We start from the raw sequence: 17,442 nt of genomic DNA on the forward strand, positions 1-17,442 counted from the left end.
ACACGCCGCATCAACCAATCAGAGAAGCTGATCTGGGAGCTGGCTGGGAGAGAGACACAGCGCTGATGACACAGAGCGCTGTGATCACTCTTCTGAAACAGTTTATTGACGCCTAAATTAACTTAAAATGCAGAAATCTGTTGGCTCAATAATCACACTGTTGACGTTAATATCCACACTTTAATGGTCGCCATTAACAGTTTACAACATGCGCTCCCGCGCTCATCACACCACACAATGAAGAAGGAAAAACACAGATCTAGCCCCGCCTCCCATTCCTTACATCTCATACATGCACAGTCTGCTACTTACAACTTAACAATCTCCCCTCTTTCTTTAAAGAACACATAACAGGCTAAAGAAATTATAGCATTCTAACTTTACTTATTTTAACTCCATTTACTTGAACTTAACTTATGTAAGGAACAATAGTCTTTTTGTTTGTTTTAATCTTTAAGTTGCCATTTCCCTTCACTTAGGGCTCTCAGCAGTCCAAGGGCAGACGCCCCCACTTTTGTTAGGCAGTTGGCAAGTTGGTCTTTGGTAGGTGTCCATATGATTTCCTGAATTGTCCCAGAACCCATGAGTTCTTTGATGCTGCTGATCTCAAGCCGGAGTCTCTTTTCAGTTACACATTTAGTTCTTCTCCCGTATTTGTCGAGTGGATTAGTCCCTGCAGCTGTTCTTGAGCTTTGCTCTGAGTTTGAACTCCGTTCACGCTTGCCTGTGTATTTGGTGAAAAAGGCTGAGTCGCCCTCTTGTGGAGGATAGACATTATCACCGAAGATTCTTTTCAAAGCCGATTTCATGTTGTCAAAAGTTACAGTGGAACAGGCGGTAAGAGCTAGCTGTTTGTCTTTATCGTTTAGCCCCGCGGTGTCTAATAGCTTGAATGCTAACACTGCATCCGGTAGTTCCATTTTGAACTTACGTAACTTGTTGTACCGTCGTTCAAATTCGATAATGTAATCCATCATGGACGTGTCGCCGCGTCTGTCGATCCGGTCAAACTCCGTGTAAGCTTCGTACTGTCGATCTTTTTCTTCTTTTAAAAACACTGAATCCAACTTGTCTAAAAGAACACTCATTCCTGTATCGACGTTGAGATGTTCCGCAGCGATTTCCAGCGCGCTTTCTCTCGCTCTTCCTGATAGCGACAGGGTAACCGCCAGGGCCTGCTTCTTTTTGTCCAAGTCGGTAACAAGTCTCCAGATTTCAATTTCATTTTTCCAACTTTCGTAAGACGTCTTCTCGTCGAACGGTGGGGGAACTTTGTAATTTCCAGCAGCGGCCATCCTCTGCTACCAATGTTGGCTCAATAATCACACTGTTGACGTTAATATCCACACTTTAATGGTCGCCATTAACAGTTTACAACATGCGCTCCCGCGCTCATCACACCACACAATGAAGAAGGAAAAACACAGATCTAGCCCCGCCTCCCATTCCTTACATCTCATACATGCACAGTCTGCTACTTACAACTTAACAAAATCTGCCGGCAGAATATGTTCGCTTTTATTATCCTGCTGCCTGCAGTTTGGATTATTTAGATGAAAAACACCTACCAGCCGCCGTGGTGAACCGCGAGGAGGCGACCTGGCCAGAGGCTGCTGATGAAGGGATTCCTACTGACAGCGCACCGCTTTTTTTGGGGTCTGAGCGGCTCCGACAGAAATAATATTGGAAGGCAGGATGATAATCTGGACGAACTGACTGCACTGATGAAGTTTTCAGGTGGATTTTCTAACTTAAAAACATTAAAACTACTTTATTCCCACTGATCACAGCAAATATAGCTGCAGAGAAAGGATAGTGAAGCTCCGCCCAACGCGCATCAGACACACTTTTGCACCGCGCAGCCAGAGCAGCAAAGCTGCTTCAGTCGCGCGTCAGAACTAACTGGTACAAGCAGCAAAAATGAAGCAGCAGACGCGATTTTGCTGCTTTTGCTGCATTCGGTCTGAATGCAGCGTTAAAAAGCAAAGAAGGCTGGAAGTGATCCGCTGTGATTGGGACTCTCTGTCCTTCAGCTGCTGTCCTGCCCTCAACTCAGCGTAACATCGGTTGCCTACCAATCATGACAGCGTGAGACAAAGATTTGCACTGATAATTTGAAGAACTTTTGCCTCTTACATGATTAAATTATTAAATTACCATTAAGATATCAGATGTTTTGATCACCTAATGCTCTGTGTCTCTACCTTTGGATTAGAAATCCCCGTTTTGAGTTAAATTTGTTAGCTTTTCACAACTAGCAAAACCTTCTCATTGATTTGACACTCGCTGACGAACTGAGGCACAGCATAGCATAAATATGCACTTTGAATGTGCGTAATTATGCTGCTTCGCTGCTCTTATGTGCTGCAACATGCCTGGAGTGTTTTCTCCTCCAGACTTCCATTCGTGCTCACGTGGATGTCGCATTAGCAACATTAGAACCATGGATCACTTCCCAGTCCTTTACACCAAAGGAAAAAACTTAAACTTAGACCATTTTTATTGTCATTTTGTACACACAGAGTGTGTACAAAAACAAAATTTAATTTTGTACAGCTTGTATGACATTTCCATTCCTTAAAGTGCAGCAGTGATCAAATGTTAACAGTGTGGGAGAAAAAAAACATGGTGCAAAAAATTGATATGGTAGTTCAGAGCATTAAGTGTATATATTTTGAAAACATGCAGTATTTTTGGTTTGGTGATGTCAATGTGATGCAGAGTCTGGGACGTGATTTAACGTTTAAAAAGCAGCAGCTCTTACTGACTGCATGCAGATTGTTTCCAACAGTCAGGAGGACTAAATGAAATAAATGAAATGTTCACGTCTCATTTGCTTTAGAGCTATTATTAGCGTGTTTGCTCTTTGTTTTGATAGATCATGTTGATCATTAAACAACAGCTGCAGAGTAACCTGAAAAAATAGCCTTAATTTGAGCAGAAAGTAGATTTTGATACCTGAATTTAGCATTGGGCTAACAAAGGACTAGATGGGTAGATATTAGCTCACCTTTTTGAAATAGTAGAATTTCACTGTAATGCATAAGTCTAGGCATAATGTAATGAGTCCTTAACTGTGTTTTAAATGATCTGTAGTTAAGATTAAACTCAACCTGGATTGACTTGTCCTTTAATTACAGATGTTGATGGCCGCCATAATGCTAAGCAAACCTTTAACAGATGATTAGCTTTTGTCTTTCAATAATAAAATAAACAATTTATAAACAAAAAGGCTATTCTAATGAACCTTGGTTCAGTAAGTCCAGCTATCATTAGAATTTTAGTTCATTCCAAAGATGTCAAATAATTACACTTTACCTGCAACCCTCCAGTTTTACTGGTGCTGAAAAGCATTTCTATGCTGCTTCATCATTCCTTCGTTTTTTCACAATAAGAGTCTCTAACAATGAAGCCTCTGTTCTTGTCTTATTTTGTGTGTTTTTTTTAGGATTTTGTGATCTACCTGATGAGCGGCACCACCACCATCTTTGGATGCTGCAGGGAGCACTGTAACGGAGAGGACGAGGAAAGGCTGAAGGTGGACATCCTCCTGTTCGCTCCTGATGTGCTGCCGCAGCACTGCTGCGTCAGACGCATCGACTCCAACATCCAGACCTCAGGAAAACACAAAAAGACTTTGACGATGCTGAAGCCCCTCCATGGTGCTCCCGTCACCAGAAACGGTTGCCCTCTGAATGAGGAAGTCGAACTGAATCCTGGAGATTTGGTTGGTTTGGGAAAAAACTACCTGTTTATGTTTAAGGATCCGACCACTACGTCAGGATCAGCTCATACTCCACTTTGGATGAGCAGACTCTGCCCGAGCTCCGACTCTAAGACCTCGTGTTTATCGTGTGGCTCTTGTGTGCCCATAAAGAAGCTCCAAAGGAAGCCCATAGCTCCTTGTTGGAGAGACCTGGAAGGAACAGAGGCTTCCCTAAGCTACGAGCTAGAGCAGGAAGAAAGAGTCCTGCAGGAGATCCTGGACATGGTGGATCGAAGTGAGAATGAACCAAAACTAACTCCTGCTTTCCTGATGATTCTTTGCATTCAGCGCTCAGCCTCTGCTTTCGAGTTAACACACTTCAGACAGCTGCTACTCAGGATTGCCAGTCAGATCCAGCTGATTGCATGGGTAAGTAAAGAAGTTCTGCAGCTGGGAAGCTCAACATATACAACTAAACGGTGTATTTTCTATTGTAATTGTTTATGGGTTCGTCTTTTCAGGAGAAGACAAAGGACCTCGCCGCAGTCCAACCAGAAACGTGAGTCCAGCACAGTGGTTTAAATTCCAAGTTTCCAAAAAGTATGAGATTTACGCAGTCAGTAGCTACATTAGCTTGGAGCGTGTCACTTTAACACACCAGTCGGTTCAACTTCAGGAGCATTGCAATGAAATTGTAGTCTGCTTCTTAGGATGAAATTCTTCTGAATGAGGTGAACTGAGCGGGTTGCACTTGTGCACGCTGCATCAACATGATGGATTTCCTGCTTTGAGCAGCTGAGCTCTACCAGAATATTCCAACTGGCATGTTTATGTGACGCCTGTCAGCTCTGATCAGCTGTTTTATTCCGATTATTTTTCCAAATAATCAGTAAAATACAATTATTTTTTGTTTTGTTTTTTAAACCCAAACACATTTCAATACTCATGAATTTTTGTGAATGTAATCATAGCTAATGCTAGCTGACCGTTTAAATACCACTAGGCTACAGGGAAGATAGTGACTGCTAAATTAATCAAACCCCTTAAATCTGTTTCTGAATCTGACTTTTGTTGACTTTGAACCGCTAGCTTGAATGCATTATTCTGGTATTTAACTTGAAAGACCTACAGAAAACTCTGCAAAACTTTACTGAAAAAACCTTGAAAGCCTGCAATGCATTTTTATTCTGTCCATCTAACACCACATGTGGTAGAAACACTTTTCACTTTACAGCTGTATGTTTTTGGGGTCTGTCTATGCAAAGTCTGCACTAAACCTTTTGGCCATTCTGGCAAAATAAGTTAAGATTAGCTCAAATGCAGGAAGAATCTGTATAACGTTGACTTATTTAGGAAGATTCTCTGTAAAATGTAGCTTCGGGGGCTTTGATTAGACCTTTCTAATCGCCTTGGTTGTAGATCTGGCTGTTTGAATGACATCCATGCCAGCATCAATGCTTTTTCAGCTTTTACCAGGTTTTCTTTCAGCGTTTTACTGTCTTTATCTCCATCCTTCCTCCCTTTAAACTCTGACCATCTGTTTGCCACACTGAGTGGAATGGAGGACCCCAAAAATGCATTAAAGTTTATAATAGTGACATAAAGTGTGAATAAATTCAATATGTAGGTCTTTTTCAACAAACTGATTCCAATTTAAAGTTTTTACATTTTTTAAATCCTTTTCGCACTCTTTAATAATTTCAAACATGCAAATCCAGCTATTAAAAGTATGACTTAGATGTCTCTTCTCACTTTAACTGAACAGGAGGGAAAAGAGTCACACTGGGAAACGAGGACATTGATTTAAAGTCAAAGGATTTTATTCATTAAAGCAGTTTATTCTGGAATTCATTAACTGGTTCATTCATCAAACAATTGTCTCACTGGGCAAATATTAACACTAAAACTATTCTAATTTGGTTCTTTATCAGCTTGAAGCCCCATTCTCCTTTTTTTTTCTGCCCTCTAGTTTCTAGGAGATTTTTTTTGTTGGCGTTGATACTGATTTGTGCTTAATCTGATTTATTTTCAAGAACAGCAAATTGAGAAGATGTAGAAACAGCATTGAGCCTTTTTTCTCTGGTTTGAGTAGAAGTTTTGTCCTGCTGACTGAGGGGCGATGGAGCAGTTTGTCTAACATAGTTTTATTATTTTAGATAAAGACTAAATGTGGCTATAAAGTCTAATATTAGCATGCTAATGCTTTGATTTACTAAAATTGGAGATTGGAGGGAATAATACTTCTCAAATGACATTTTTCTCCACAGGTTGAGGGTTTGAAAGGATGGAACAGAAATGTTGCTGCTCTCTGATCAGCCTTCCTGTTCAGTTTTCTCTCTGTCCCTCTAAGCCTTAATAATTTACAGACTTTAAAACGTCTAGTTTGACACAGGACATGTATGGAATGAATTCTGTTCCATCATTGTTGCAGCAAAGAACAGGTTATGCAAGTGGAAAAAAAAAAATGCAATTATACTTTAAAAACAATTCTAAATCAAAAAAGGTTGTGAGATTAACTTTGCTGTTTTCTGGTATTTTATTTTGATTTTTTTTGACAAATTTTTACCTCTTGTTTTTAAAAGTCTCTTTCTCAGATAGTTTTACGTTCTCTTTGCTTTAAGCCCAATACAAACGTTCACTCTTGACCAATAAAAATGTTGTTGCTAATGTCACTGCAGACCAATATGAGGAAAGCGAACAAAACCGAACATCATTTTAAAACGATACTATTTGTAAAACTAAATTTCAAAAAGAGATTTAATTTGAAAAAATAAAATCTGAGAAAACAGCGAAGTTGCTTTCCATTTCCACAACGTCTTTTCTTGACAAAGAAATTCTCTCCATAGAAATAACAGAGCTTTCTTACCTCAGTGACGGACTCCACATCAACGTTTGTTCTTGGTAATCGAGGTTTTGTCATGCTTTGGAATGGTGGCTTCACAAACAAAAAAAGACGTTGGATTTTTGAGTTTCTGATGGATTGGTCAGAGTTAAAAACAAAAACCTATTGGTCCCACAATGTTCAGTGTCAGTGGAAGCTGTATGTTAGCGATAGAACTGGTATTCTTCTAATGATACCCACACTGAACGTTGAATTAATTTCAGACTTTTCACTCTTAGATTTTCAGCAAACTGTTGGAACCAAACAGCAGGAAAACAGCTTAAACATAATATTAATTTAAGACCGACGGCTCTAAACCTGTGTGATGAATTAGGACTGAACGAAACATCTGCCTGAATTAGCTTAAGTTATTTCTGCAGTCCTAAAAACCTCCGTTCTCTGCCTAAATAATCCCTTAAATCAAAAGCAGACAAGTTTCATCTGTAACTCCTGATTTCTTCCTCGTTAGGAGTGACGGACAGCCTGTAGAGATTCATCTGCTCAGCATGGAGCAGCTGATCCCAGGTCTGCGGCCGTTGGTGCTGTGGATGGCCAACTCCATCGAACTGCTGCACTTCATCCAGCATGAGGTTCCTCAGCTGCTTCCTTGGAGACGGGAAAGTCTGGATGAAGGTGAGCGTTTGCTTTGACATTTTGAAAGCTGTTAAAGCTGCAATGGATAAAGATTAGAAAAGCACCTTATCATGTGTTTTCATCAGATCTTCTGGAGTCAGAGATGTCGTCCACTCGCATCGCCTGCGAGGAGGCCATGACAGTCCTGGAGGAGGTCATCATGTTTACCTTCCAGCAGTCTGTCTACTATCTCACAAAGGTTGGCTCCTGCCTACAGGCATACGCAGCATAAATCCTTTGCCAAAATGCTTCACATCCCTTTGGACCGGTGAAACCTGGTTGTCTTTCACATGTGAAGCAGGAAACCTGATTGTGTAAACACAATATTCTGTTTTCGTTGAGCCTATTCCAGACAGAAAACACAATAACAGAATGGAAACACAAACCCGCCGCCAGGAAAGAGCTGTGAGATAGAGAGCGGGGTGTCCTTTCCACTCACAGCAGCATAAACAGTGACGACATGGTATCTGAAGGTTGCAGAGGTTTAACTGAATAAACCTGAATGCTTGATTTATTGGGAACTGCTGGGTTGACATCTGCACATGTTGTCTTTGGCAAAGTTAATAAAGAAGCTGCTTTTCTGATACACAAAGCGGTTAAAGTGTTGAGAGCCTTGGCTGTGTTTGCTTTGCCACAGATTATAGTTTATAGAAAACTGGTTTTAACCACAAAGATATGTTGACTTTTACTTAAACAGGAAAAATTAAAATTTTTGCGGCATAAAATCCTCATAATAAACACAAAAGTTTAAAGGGATAGTGTGTTATGAATTTGGCTTTTTATCAGCAAAAATCAAGCACTGCTTTCATAAATACATATTTTGCCAAAGTCTCATTATAACTGAATCAAAAATGAAAGTGTCAATAGCGCAGAATGAGTTGCTTCTAAACATGTAGGTGGTGGTGTCCCCTGTGCCGACTCCATCCTTCCCATCAGCTCATTTACACATGTACAACCAGAATATCACCCAGGTTACCATTAAATAGTGACATTATGGTACCAGAAGGACATTTCTATCCTTAAATCATTAAACATTGTAGGGCTGAAAAAATTAATCGTTATTAATTTATTTAGTAATTAATTAATCGTTAACTGGAATGCAGAGACTCTAAAACCTGCCTTTAGCTGACATAGAGACCCACTTAGAGCAATAATTATACCAAGATTGTAAAAATATATATATACAAATTTTCCATTTAAGATAAAAAAAAATCAGTATGCTCTACCCAGAACTCCTCAAGTGGAAGAGTTTGAGTTCCACCTGGTTTAACCTGGTAAAAAAAATTCTTTAAAGAATCTTTGGCTTTCCCATTATTTATCAATTAATCAAAAAAATTATCGACAGATTAATCGATTTGCAAACTAATCGTTAGTTGCAGCCCTAAATCAATGTATAAAATAGTAATTACAACTTTTGTGATTGCATAGATGCCTTTACAGTGTTTGGTTATATTGCTTTTATTCCATATTTATCTGTATTTTAGTTGCATCACTCTTTAACTTATGCTATACTTGTACAATGAAATGCAGACAATAAACTAAAATGATGAAAAGAGTGAATGATGAGTTATATCAGGTCAGATATAAATCCAAAGCTGAAAATTGTGCTGCTTGAAGTATGTTATGGTATGCAGGAAACGTCTGGTACAGACCAGTGACATACCAAAAGGATTTTAAATGTGTTTTCAGAAAAGTCGTTATTCTTTTTTTTTTTTACAGTATAGTTTATTATGCTTTATAATGATTAGTGATATAAATAAGTCATTTCGTTCTTTCTGATTTTTTTTAGACATTGAATTCCTTACACTTGGTTAACTCAAGCCAATGCAATCTACACTCGATAGAGTCGAGCAGCTTCTAGCCAGTGAAATTAACTCATTTGATCACGTGACACAACGGCTGTGCTCAGCGCTGTTGCCAGCTGAATGAGGATTATTTTTTTTGTTAAACAGAATTACAAAACGTCAGTTAGCTACTAACAGACATCTACTGTATTAGAGTTTTTCCTCTTATCAGAATGGGTGAAACAACTTAGCCAATCACAACAAGAAGCGGCCGGCGGCAAACTTTTTTTCTTCTTCATCTGAAGAAGAAAAAAAGTTTGCAGCCGGCCGCTTCTCCCGGATCAAACCAAGAGCCTCGGCAGACAGGGGTGCCGTACTAGCTGTGATTGGCTCAGTTGTTTCACCCAGTCTGATAAGAGGAAAAACTCTAATAGCTGTCTGTTAGAAAAATTCCTCATTCAGCCAGGAACAGCGCTGAGCCCAGCCGTTGTGTCACGTGACCAAATGAGCTAATTTCATTGGCTAGAAGCTGCTGGACTCTATCGAGTGTAGAACGCTTCGGCTTGAGTTCACCAAAAGGTCAACACTTTTGCGGCTGAATTTTTGCAGCTGAATTTTTTTCTGGTGAATTTTTACCAGATAAAAATTGAGTGTAAGGAATTCAATATCTAAAAAAATTCAGTATTTAAAATTCGGTGTTAAAAACAAGGCAGATTCCAATGAGACTGTTTTTCTTCCATATGTTTCTGGTTAAACATACGCAACTAATCTGAGGAGGTTTCAGGCTTTCTGCTGGACTGGTAAGATCATCCAGAATAGCAGCAAAGTTTATGTTGGTTTATGTTAGAAACAGGACAACTAGTCTGTCTCACAGCTAGTTAGTCTCACTGGACGAACTCTGCTGCAACCGTTATCAGCTGCTGTTCTTAACAAAATTCATGCCAGCAGGGGGCCATAGCTGTTAGCTATTAGCAGTAGCTTCCTACTGAATACATGGAGGACACGCTTGTAACCTATTGGCATTAATAAAAACACTGAATTATGTACCGTTCTGTTCCTCCTCACCTGGCAGGATATTCAAACCTTCCTTATATTATAATGTTCTAACAGCGAGGCCTCAGAGCAGCCTATCAGTTGTGTGTAATTCACTTAGCACACCACTAGGTGGGATAAATCTCACACACTGGGGCTTTAACTCGACAAATTGTGTAAAAGTTCATTGACGAGCTGCCGGATCTCATTGAGGACTTTTCCAATTTACAACCTTTCAGATCCTAGATATAAGGTCTGAGTTTGAGACGAATGTAATAAAGTCAAGATGATCCATTAGCTTCGGCTCACGTGGGCGTCTGCGGCTTTATGGCTCCCCTGGCTTATTTATGTGACTTTGACATGTTGGAGCCACTTCTTAGGACTGTCTGCTTTGTGTCAAAACCAGCAGGCTTTACAGCTCAGACATTTTTATTCTCAGCAACAACAAATCAGCTCCTACACTTTGATGTTTAGATTTATTTTAAAGAGTTCGTGTCTGATGTTGCTGTAAAATTAGGAGCCGGTCAGGATATACAAGCTGCTTAACTGATGCGTCTGCTAAATACGGACTTGGTGTCATTAGAAGAACTTTAAAGCCTTCTATCATTTAACTTTCTAAATAACCAGAAGCAGACGGAGAACTGAGCTGTTTTATTTGCTGAACCATCTGTGGGAAGTGCCTGAAACACCGCCACCCTCATAGTGACTGTTGGAGGAAGGTGGGGAAGGAAGCAGGAACAGTCTGTTCTCTCATTTGAAAACTATGGGATATTTGCAACAACTTAACTCTAAAACTTAAGTACAAAAAATAAATAAATCAGGTTTTGTTGAAGGCTTGAGCTATTGCTGAAAGCAGGTTTGATGTATTTACGTTATAGATTAGTAATCAGATCACGCCGCTGGGTAGTGTATTTATAATCTCTTGTTTCTTATATCCATTTATACAGATCTGTATTTGTAAAGATTGTAGATTTTCTATTTGGTTTAAAAATGGGTTGATCAGCAGCAATAAGCTCTTTCCTGCAGAGGAAAACAAGCTGTCATCAGAGAACACAGAGGAAAGGTAGGGAGGAGCACAAAAAGGTCTTTCCTTTGATTTCCTGTAGACGACCGAATGTTCAGACTGGATTCCTTTACCTCTCCTCCACATCAAACTACTTATTATTGAACTGGAAATGAAACGGGCTTAAAGTTACCTCAGCCTGAGCAAACATGTTGGCATGTGAAACGTTTTCACATCCTGTCTGTAAAAATCTTCCACCATCTGTTATTTCTCAGCATGTGGTCTCATGATAACACCTGCTCAGCGTCTCAGGAAAGCCTCAGCTGACCTGTTGCTTCATGCACAGAGTTACTGCAGGCGGATGGTTTGCTCCAGCAGAGCTTTTTATCGCTCTTCATGTGTGTTTTCTGTCGGTGCCAGAGAAGTGCCAAAACAAACACTTTGACCACCACAGTAATAAAAGCTGATATTCTGTTTGAGGTCAGTAAAAAGCCTCACCAGCTGATCCTGTTCTTTTTAGACTCACCAAGTTGTTTTAAATGCCTTGAACTTGAACGCATTTTATTGGGTTTTCTAGCAATTGGATCACAACCTTCAACTAATAAAACCTCAGTTAACAGTTTAACCTCAACATTCAAAGGCAGCTCTAAACAAATGGGTTTTTAACTTTGACTTAAAAGAACTGAAACTTTTAACACCTTTAGGGTTTTCTGGGAGTTTATTCCAGATCAATGGAGCAGAGGAACTAAATGCTGCTTCTCCATGATTGGTTCTAGTTCTGGGTGGACAGAGTTGGCTGGAACTAAAAGACCTGAGTGGTTTCGGAGGTTGATACACTGACAACAGATCTACAACAGCTATCCATTCAGTGATTTATAGACTAACAGGAGGATTTTAAAGTCTATTCTCTGAGCTACAGGGAGTCAGTGTAAGGACTTCAGAACTGGGCTCTACTTTCTCAGTTCTAGTGAGAACACGGGCAGCAGTGTTTTAGATCAGCTGCAGCTGTCTGATGGACTTTTTTGGCAAACCTATGAAGACATGATTGCAGTGATCAATTCTAATCCTTTTCTAGATCCTGATTGGACTTTAGTCCTTTAATCCTGGAGATTTTCTTCAGGTGATAAAAGGCTGACTTAGGCTACGTTCACACTGCAGGCCTTGATGCTCAATTCCAATTTTTTTTTTTAATCCATGGAGGACACAATGACGTCACAGGCCAGCGTGCTCTATGTTTACGGAAGTAAACGTGGATGGTAGTGCCGGCGCGGATCTAGCGGTCTTTTCCAACCATGAAAACTCAATCTTTTCAATATGGTTAAACATAAATACTGCTCTCCGCATCATCGTCTGCCATGGTTGTTGTTTTTCTTGCCGCTTCTGCGTAGCAAGACCCAGAATAGAGACCTTTGTTGGGTATTAATGGCCTTCAGGTCGGATGAATGTGACCTGGCCGTTCAGACACAGGTCGCATTTGAAAAGATCAGATTCATATCGGATTCAGGACCAGATAGCCAAGTGGCCTGGGTCAGATTGGATAAAATCGGACTTGTGTTGTTCAGACAGCCATGAAAAGATTAGATCCAGGTCGTATATGGGCAAAAAAATCGGATTTGGGTCACTTCAGGCTGCAGTGTGAACGTAGCCTTAGTGGCTTCCTTTATGAGCCTCTGAAGGTTCAGGTCTGAGTCCATGATGACACCCAGACTTTGGCCACAATTAGTGGTTTCTAGCTGTAATAGTTGAAGCTGTGAGCTACAGTAGCACCCATTCAAAATGGCCCTTCCCAGTCGAATGGCAGCCCACACCCCTGCAACTCCCAGCAAAACCCCCTACAACTTCCAGCCATTGGCCTTCTCCTGGGCGTTCCGTTTTTTACTCTGACTCCACCCTTTCACTGAATTAAAGGCTCTGACCAGGAGATGATGCTTGTCTTTAGACCTTAATGTCTACAAATATTGACAGAAAGAATATTTAAGTACAAAGATTGATGGAATTGTAGGGGACCAGCCAAGGACCCATCAAGGAAACTGGGGACATTTTGAATGGCTACTACTGTAACTCTTGATTGTTCCTTTTTTGGTCGAAAGATTAATATCATTATTAGTGCATCCACATATTGAGCATCTAACCAACGCTCTGATGGGTTCATAGTCACCTAGTGACATTGTGTCGCCTGCATAGTTATAGTAACTGATCTGGTTGTTTGCTATAATCTGAGCTAAGGGGATCCTGTAGATGCTGAATAGGAGGGGCCCCAGAATGGACCCTTGAGGAACCCCACATGTGATTTTTCTGCTTTCCGATTTAAAGTTCCCCACTGACACACAGGAGTCCCTGTCCTTTAGGTGGGATTTAAACCAGTCCAGTGCTGTACCAGAAAGGCTGCCCCAGGTTTCCAGAAGCTCCGATAAAATCAAATGATCAACAGAATCAAACGTTGCACTAAGGTCCAATAATAGCAGCTCTGTTGTTCTTTATTTGTTCTTAGTATAAAATGTCATCAGTGATCACAGTTCCGAGATATCAGCCTAACTGGATCAAGTCATAACTGTGAAAAATGAGTTTTACGACATGCTCAGTCTTTTCTGTGAATCCCTCCCAGTCTGAGTAAATATGGCGTTATGTTCCGTTTAGACCCAGACCGTGTCAGAATAACTAGAGATCCATCCAATCATGTAGTAAGGCTCTCCTCTCTTTACAGAGTATGTATTCAGCCCTGACTGGTCTGCTGGACGGGAACCCGTTCACTGAACATGGTCAGCTGCAGGTGCCTGAAAGCCTCAGCAGCATCCTGGAGGTCCTCAAGGAGGCGCTGAAGCTTCTTACGGCCTTCCAGGTGCATCCAGACATCTCACTTCAGCTCTGTGCCTACCTGTTCTTCTTCATCAATGCATCACTGTTCAACACCCTCATGGAGAGAGGTAATCTCACAGTTTATCTTCAAAGACCAATTTCTAGCTTTCTGAGGGATTTTAATCAGGATTATAATCTTCTGCTTGTTTTATTTTTACTTTAGTTACATATTATTACATGTTTTACAGAAGATAAAGGTGATAGCTACGGTTTGCTAATTTCAGGTTAGCATTGGCAAATATTTAAGTTGCCTATTCAGAAGAAAAGCAGCAACCTGAGATTAGCAACCTCCGCATTCTCTTTGTTTCCTCAAATGAGTCAATATTAAATCCTTCTGAAACTATCTTCAAATTCATGTTTAATCAGTTTTAGAAGAAAAATAAATAAAGCTAATTTAGATCCCATTTTATACCTCTTTTTCTTGCAAAAGTACGCATGAGAATTTGACCCTTTTGTCTGCTTGTTCATGTGGACGTAGCGTTAGCAATATTATATATTAGCCATGGTTCTATACATTGTTTCCTAGAGAATAGTGTGATGATAACATGGTGGGCTAATGTTAGCACCCTTTGCTTGATGATGTAAATACAGGAAGACAAATGAAACACTCTCCATGAGCCCTCCTGAGCTTTTCTGGTTCAACATAATCACATAATAGTTGCTGAGGAAATGTTTTGTTTTTGAATAAATAATCATTTTGGTGTAAAAGTTTTACTAGCTATGACATTTAAGATGCACTAAATGCAGCATTAAAATAGCATTAAGCTTTTTCCTGCCAATCTTTTTCTAAAGACAACAGCTGCCTTCCTCTGGTCACGCCATTAGCAGTGTCATGCTTGAGGTGATGTTATTATTAAAAACACTGATTCAGACTTTAGATTTCTGTAGTTTTTGCTCTGTGATACATGGAGCTCTGAGGAAAGGCTGCTTAATTTCCCAGTGTCACTGTGTGCATGAATTATATTGATAAGAACTTTATGGAAGTAAAAATTTAGCGTTTGTCATTAATATGCAACCTACATGCAATAAGATTTCCATCTGTGATGAGGTTGATGAGGAGACTTCATCTCACAGCTGACACTGCTGATAAAGGTCACAGAGATCACCAAAACGAATAAATCCAATCCCCTTTACAGTCTGGTCCAACCTTTAAGATTTATTCACTTAAGTCAAATATAGTTTCTGTAAAGCCGAGCATACACTGCACGATTCTCCGATCGTGCGAGAATTTTTCGATCGGGCCAACTTTCACCCTGATCATGTGTCTGTAGTGTACAGGGGGTAACGAGGGGTGATCAGCCTCTCACAACCACCTCACGATCAGGAATCGTAAGGTCGGGAGAAAATCAAACATGTTTGAAAGTGTTGTTTGGTTTTGGGCAAATCGCTAAGTGCGCAAACAAGGATTCTTCTTTTCCTTCCTCTCAAACGAAAACACAGAAGCATGGCGGGGCTGCAATGAGTGAAATTTAGTTCTTTCTGTAAAATTGACAGACCGTAGCAGGCTTTTTTGCTCAGCCACATTTGTACCTCAGTTGCTCTATTTGTCCTATTTTATGTTTGATAGAAAGTTTCTCTCTGCTGCATTTCTGCTGGGTTCCTTAAAATGGATTAGTTCTGAAATATATTGTTATAATAAAGATGTAAGGTGCTCTTGTTTAAATGAAGGTTTGTTGTTCAGGATCCGTGGCTGGGTTCTACCAGTGGTCCCGCGGTGTGCAGATCAGGGCCAACCTGGACCTGCTGATGGACTGGGCCCAGAACATCGGCCTGGGTGACATAGCCGGCGAATTCTTCCAGAAGCTCTCTGCTGCTGTCAATCTGCTGGCCACACCCAAAGAAACGCTTCTGCAGGTCAGCAGACATCCGCTTCTCTTTTCCTGTTTGTCTAAGCACAGGCGGGTGTAGCCCTGATAGCAGAGTCATGCTGATGTCAGCCTTACTGTTTGTCTTCTCTTTAAGGTGTCAGAAGGACCCATTTTGTTTACACATCAATTGTCTTCATCTTTTAAATGTCTCATATTCTTTTTTTTTTTACCAATGCAAAGCCAGTGATTGGCTCTTTGTAAATACTGAGAAAGGTTCTGAATGTGGACTCAGGTCTCTGGTTCATTGTCCTACTACCACTGAGAAAAGGAAGCAGCTAGCAGAAACCCAGTCAGTTCAAACACTAAAATGCTAAACTCATGACATCAGCGGTCCCATTTCTTAAGGTTATATAAACCAGAATAATATTTAATTTGTTACCAGTTCAGATCCCCTTGACTCTTTAAAAAAAAGGATTTTATTGGATGCTCTAAGGTGTTCTAAGTGTTTCATTATCAGTCAGGAATTAAACACCAAATAGATCATAAACAACGCAGCAAATAAAAGAACAAGTGGTTGATAATTGTGTTGTGGCCAGCTTTAGCTTACTGCTGTAGCTTAAGTCCTAATCCTCCTCTAAGTTACCTCTTCAGATCTTGTTTACTTTTCATTGGACTGGAAGAAGCCAAAGTTACGCCGAGTCAGAGTAGAAAACAGACCAATAAATAGATCCAGGTGTAAATTATTATGTTTCTTTAAAAGCTTGTATAAACCAGCAGGTAAAAGCCTCGTTTCTGACTCACATGTTTTATTGCCCCTGAATCTGTTGCCTCCCATCATGTTGAGTAGATTTTTTTTTTTGCTGGGTAGATGCCACGGCGGTCATGTTATGCCAACTCATGTTGAGTAAGGTGTTTAGATCCCAGCCTGCGTGTGAACACAAGGAGCTTTAGGATTCTTTAGCTCCTTAATTTGGTAACAACACACAGATGGATCAGTGTAAGTCACAAGGACTTTAGTTATAGATAGAAAAATAGTTTGAAGAGGTTCAAGTAAAGGATTGGCTTTTAAAGAAGGCCCAGGCCACTTCAACCAATATTAAAGCTTCAGTCAAGTTTTCTTTAAAAAGATATATGGTTTAAATCTGAGGTCCCCAAACTTTTCAGCTTCTGACTCACGAAATGGTTCCAGACTCAGTTTATAATTCAAAGTACCGGTATTATGAATATTTTCAATTAGCTGTGGTGTAATGATATTAAAATCAACATTAAGAACCAAAGTAGTTAGGCTTCATTTTTAGGTGACTATTTATATATCTTCAAACACTTTGACCTAAAAGTTTATTTTTTGGTTTAGTTTCTGCTGTGGATCTCTAAACCCTGGGTATAGACTGTACCATTTTTTGCCCTTTTCGGGCCGATTCTCCAGTCGTGCACGAATTTTTCGATGGGGCCGCGTTTCAGCCTCACCCCGTGTCGTGTAGTATACAGCGGTAACAAGAGGCGATCAGCCTCTCGTTCAGGGGTAGTCTCGTACTCACCTCCTGATCAGGAATCGTAAGATCAGGAGAAAATCAAACATGTTTGAAAATCAGCAGTTGTAAGGTGTTAGTGGACAAATCCTGCTGCTGAAGCAGAGCTACGTGCCGATTTAACTGAACCTCAGAACTGTGCATGTGCAAAACCAGGGAGTTCTGCTTCTTCCAGATTGATGAGTCCGACTAGATTCATGAGTCCAGAAT

General features: G+C 40.3%; 1 protein-coding gene across 1 annotated transcript in view; it reads left to right on the forward strand.

Moving 5' to 3' along the window:
• Positions 1–17,442, forward strand: part of si:ch73-281f12.4 (RA_Radil_like and Myo5p-like_CBD_Rasip1 domain-containing protein) — a 51,896-nt gene that overhangs the window by 17,228 nt on the left and 17,226 nt on the right. The window contains exons 5-10 of the mRNA XM_038282510.1: positions 3,449–4,135; positions 4,228–4,265; positions 7,057–7,220; positions 7,307–7,419; positions 13,744–13,963; positions 15,577–15,749. Of these exons, the coding sequence (XP_038138438.1) occupies positions 3,449–4,135; positions 4,228–4,265; positions 7,057–7,220; positions 7,307–7,419; positions 13,744–13,963; positions 15,577–15,749 (1,395 nt within the window). The remainder of the gene's footprint in view (positions 1–3,448; positions 4,136–4,227; positions 4,266–7,056; positions 7,221–7,306; positions 7,420–13,743; positions 13,964–15,576; positions 15,750–17,442) is intronic.

The sequence above is a fragment of the Cyprinodon tularosa genome, unplaced genomic scaffold (assembly GCF_016077235.1).
Source record: "Cyprinodon tularosa strain WSP-4 unplaced genomic scaffold, ASM1607723v1 ctg104, whole genome shotgun sequence".
NCBI lineage: Eukaryota > Metazoa > Chordata > Actinopteri > Cyprinodontiformes > Cyprinodontidae > Cyprinodon > Cyprinodon tularosa.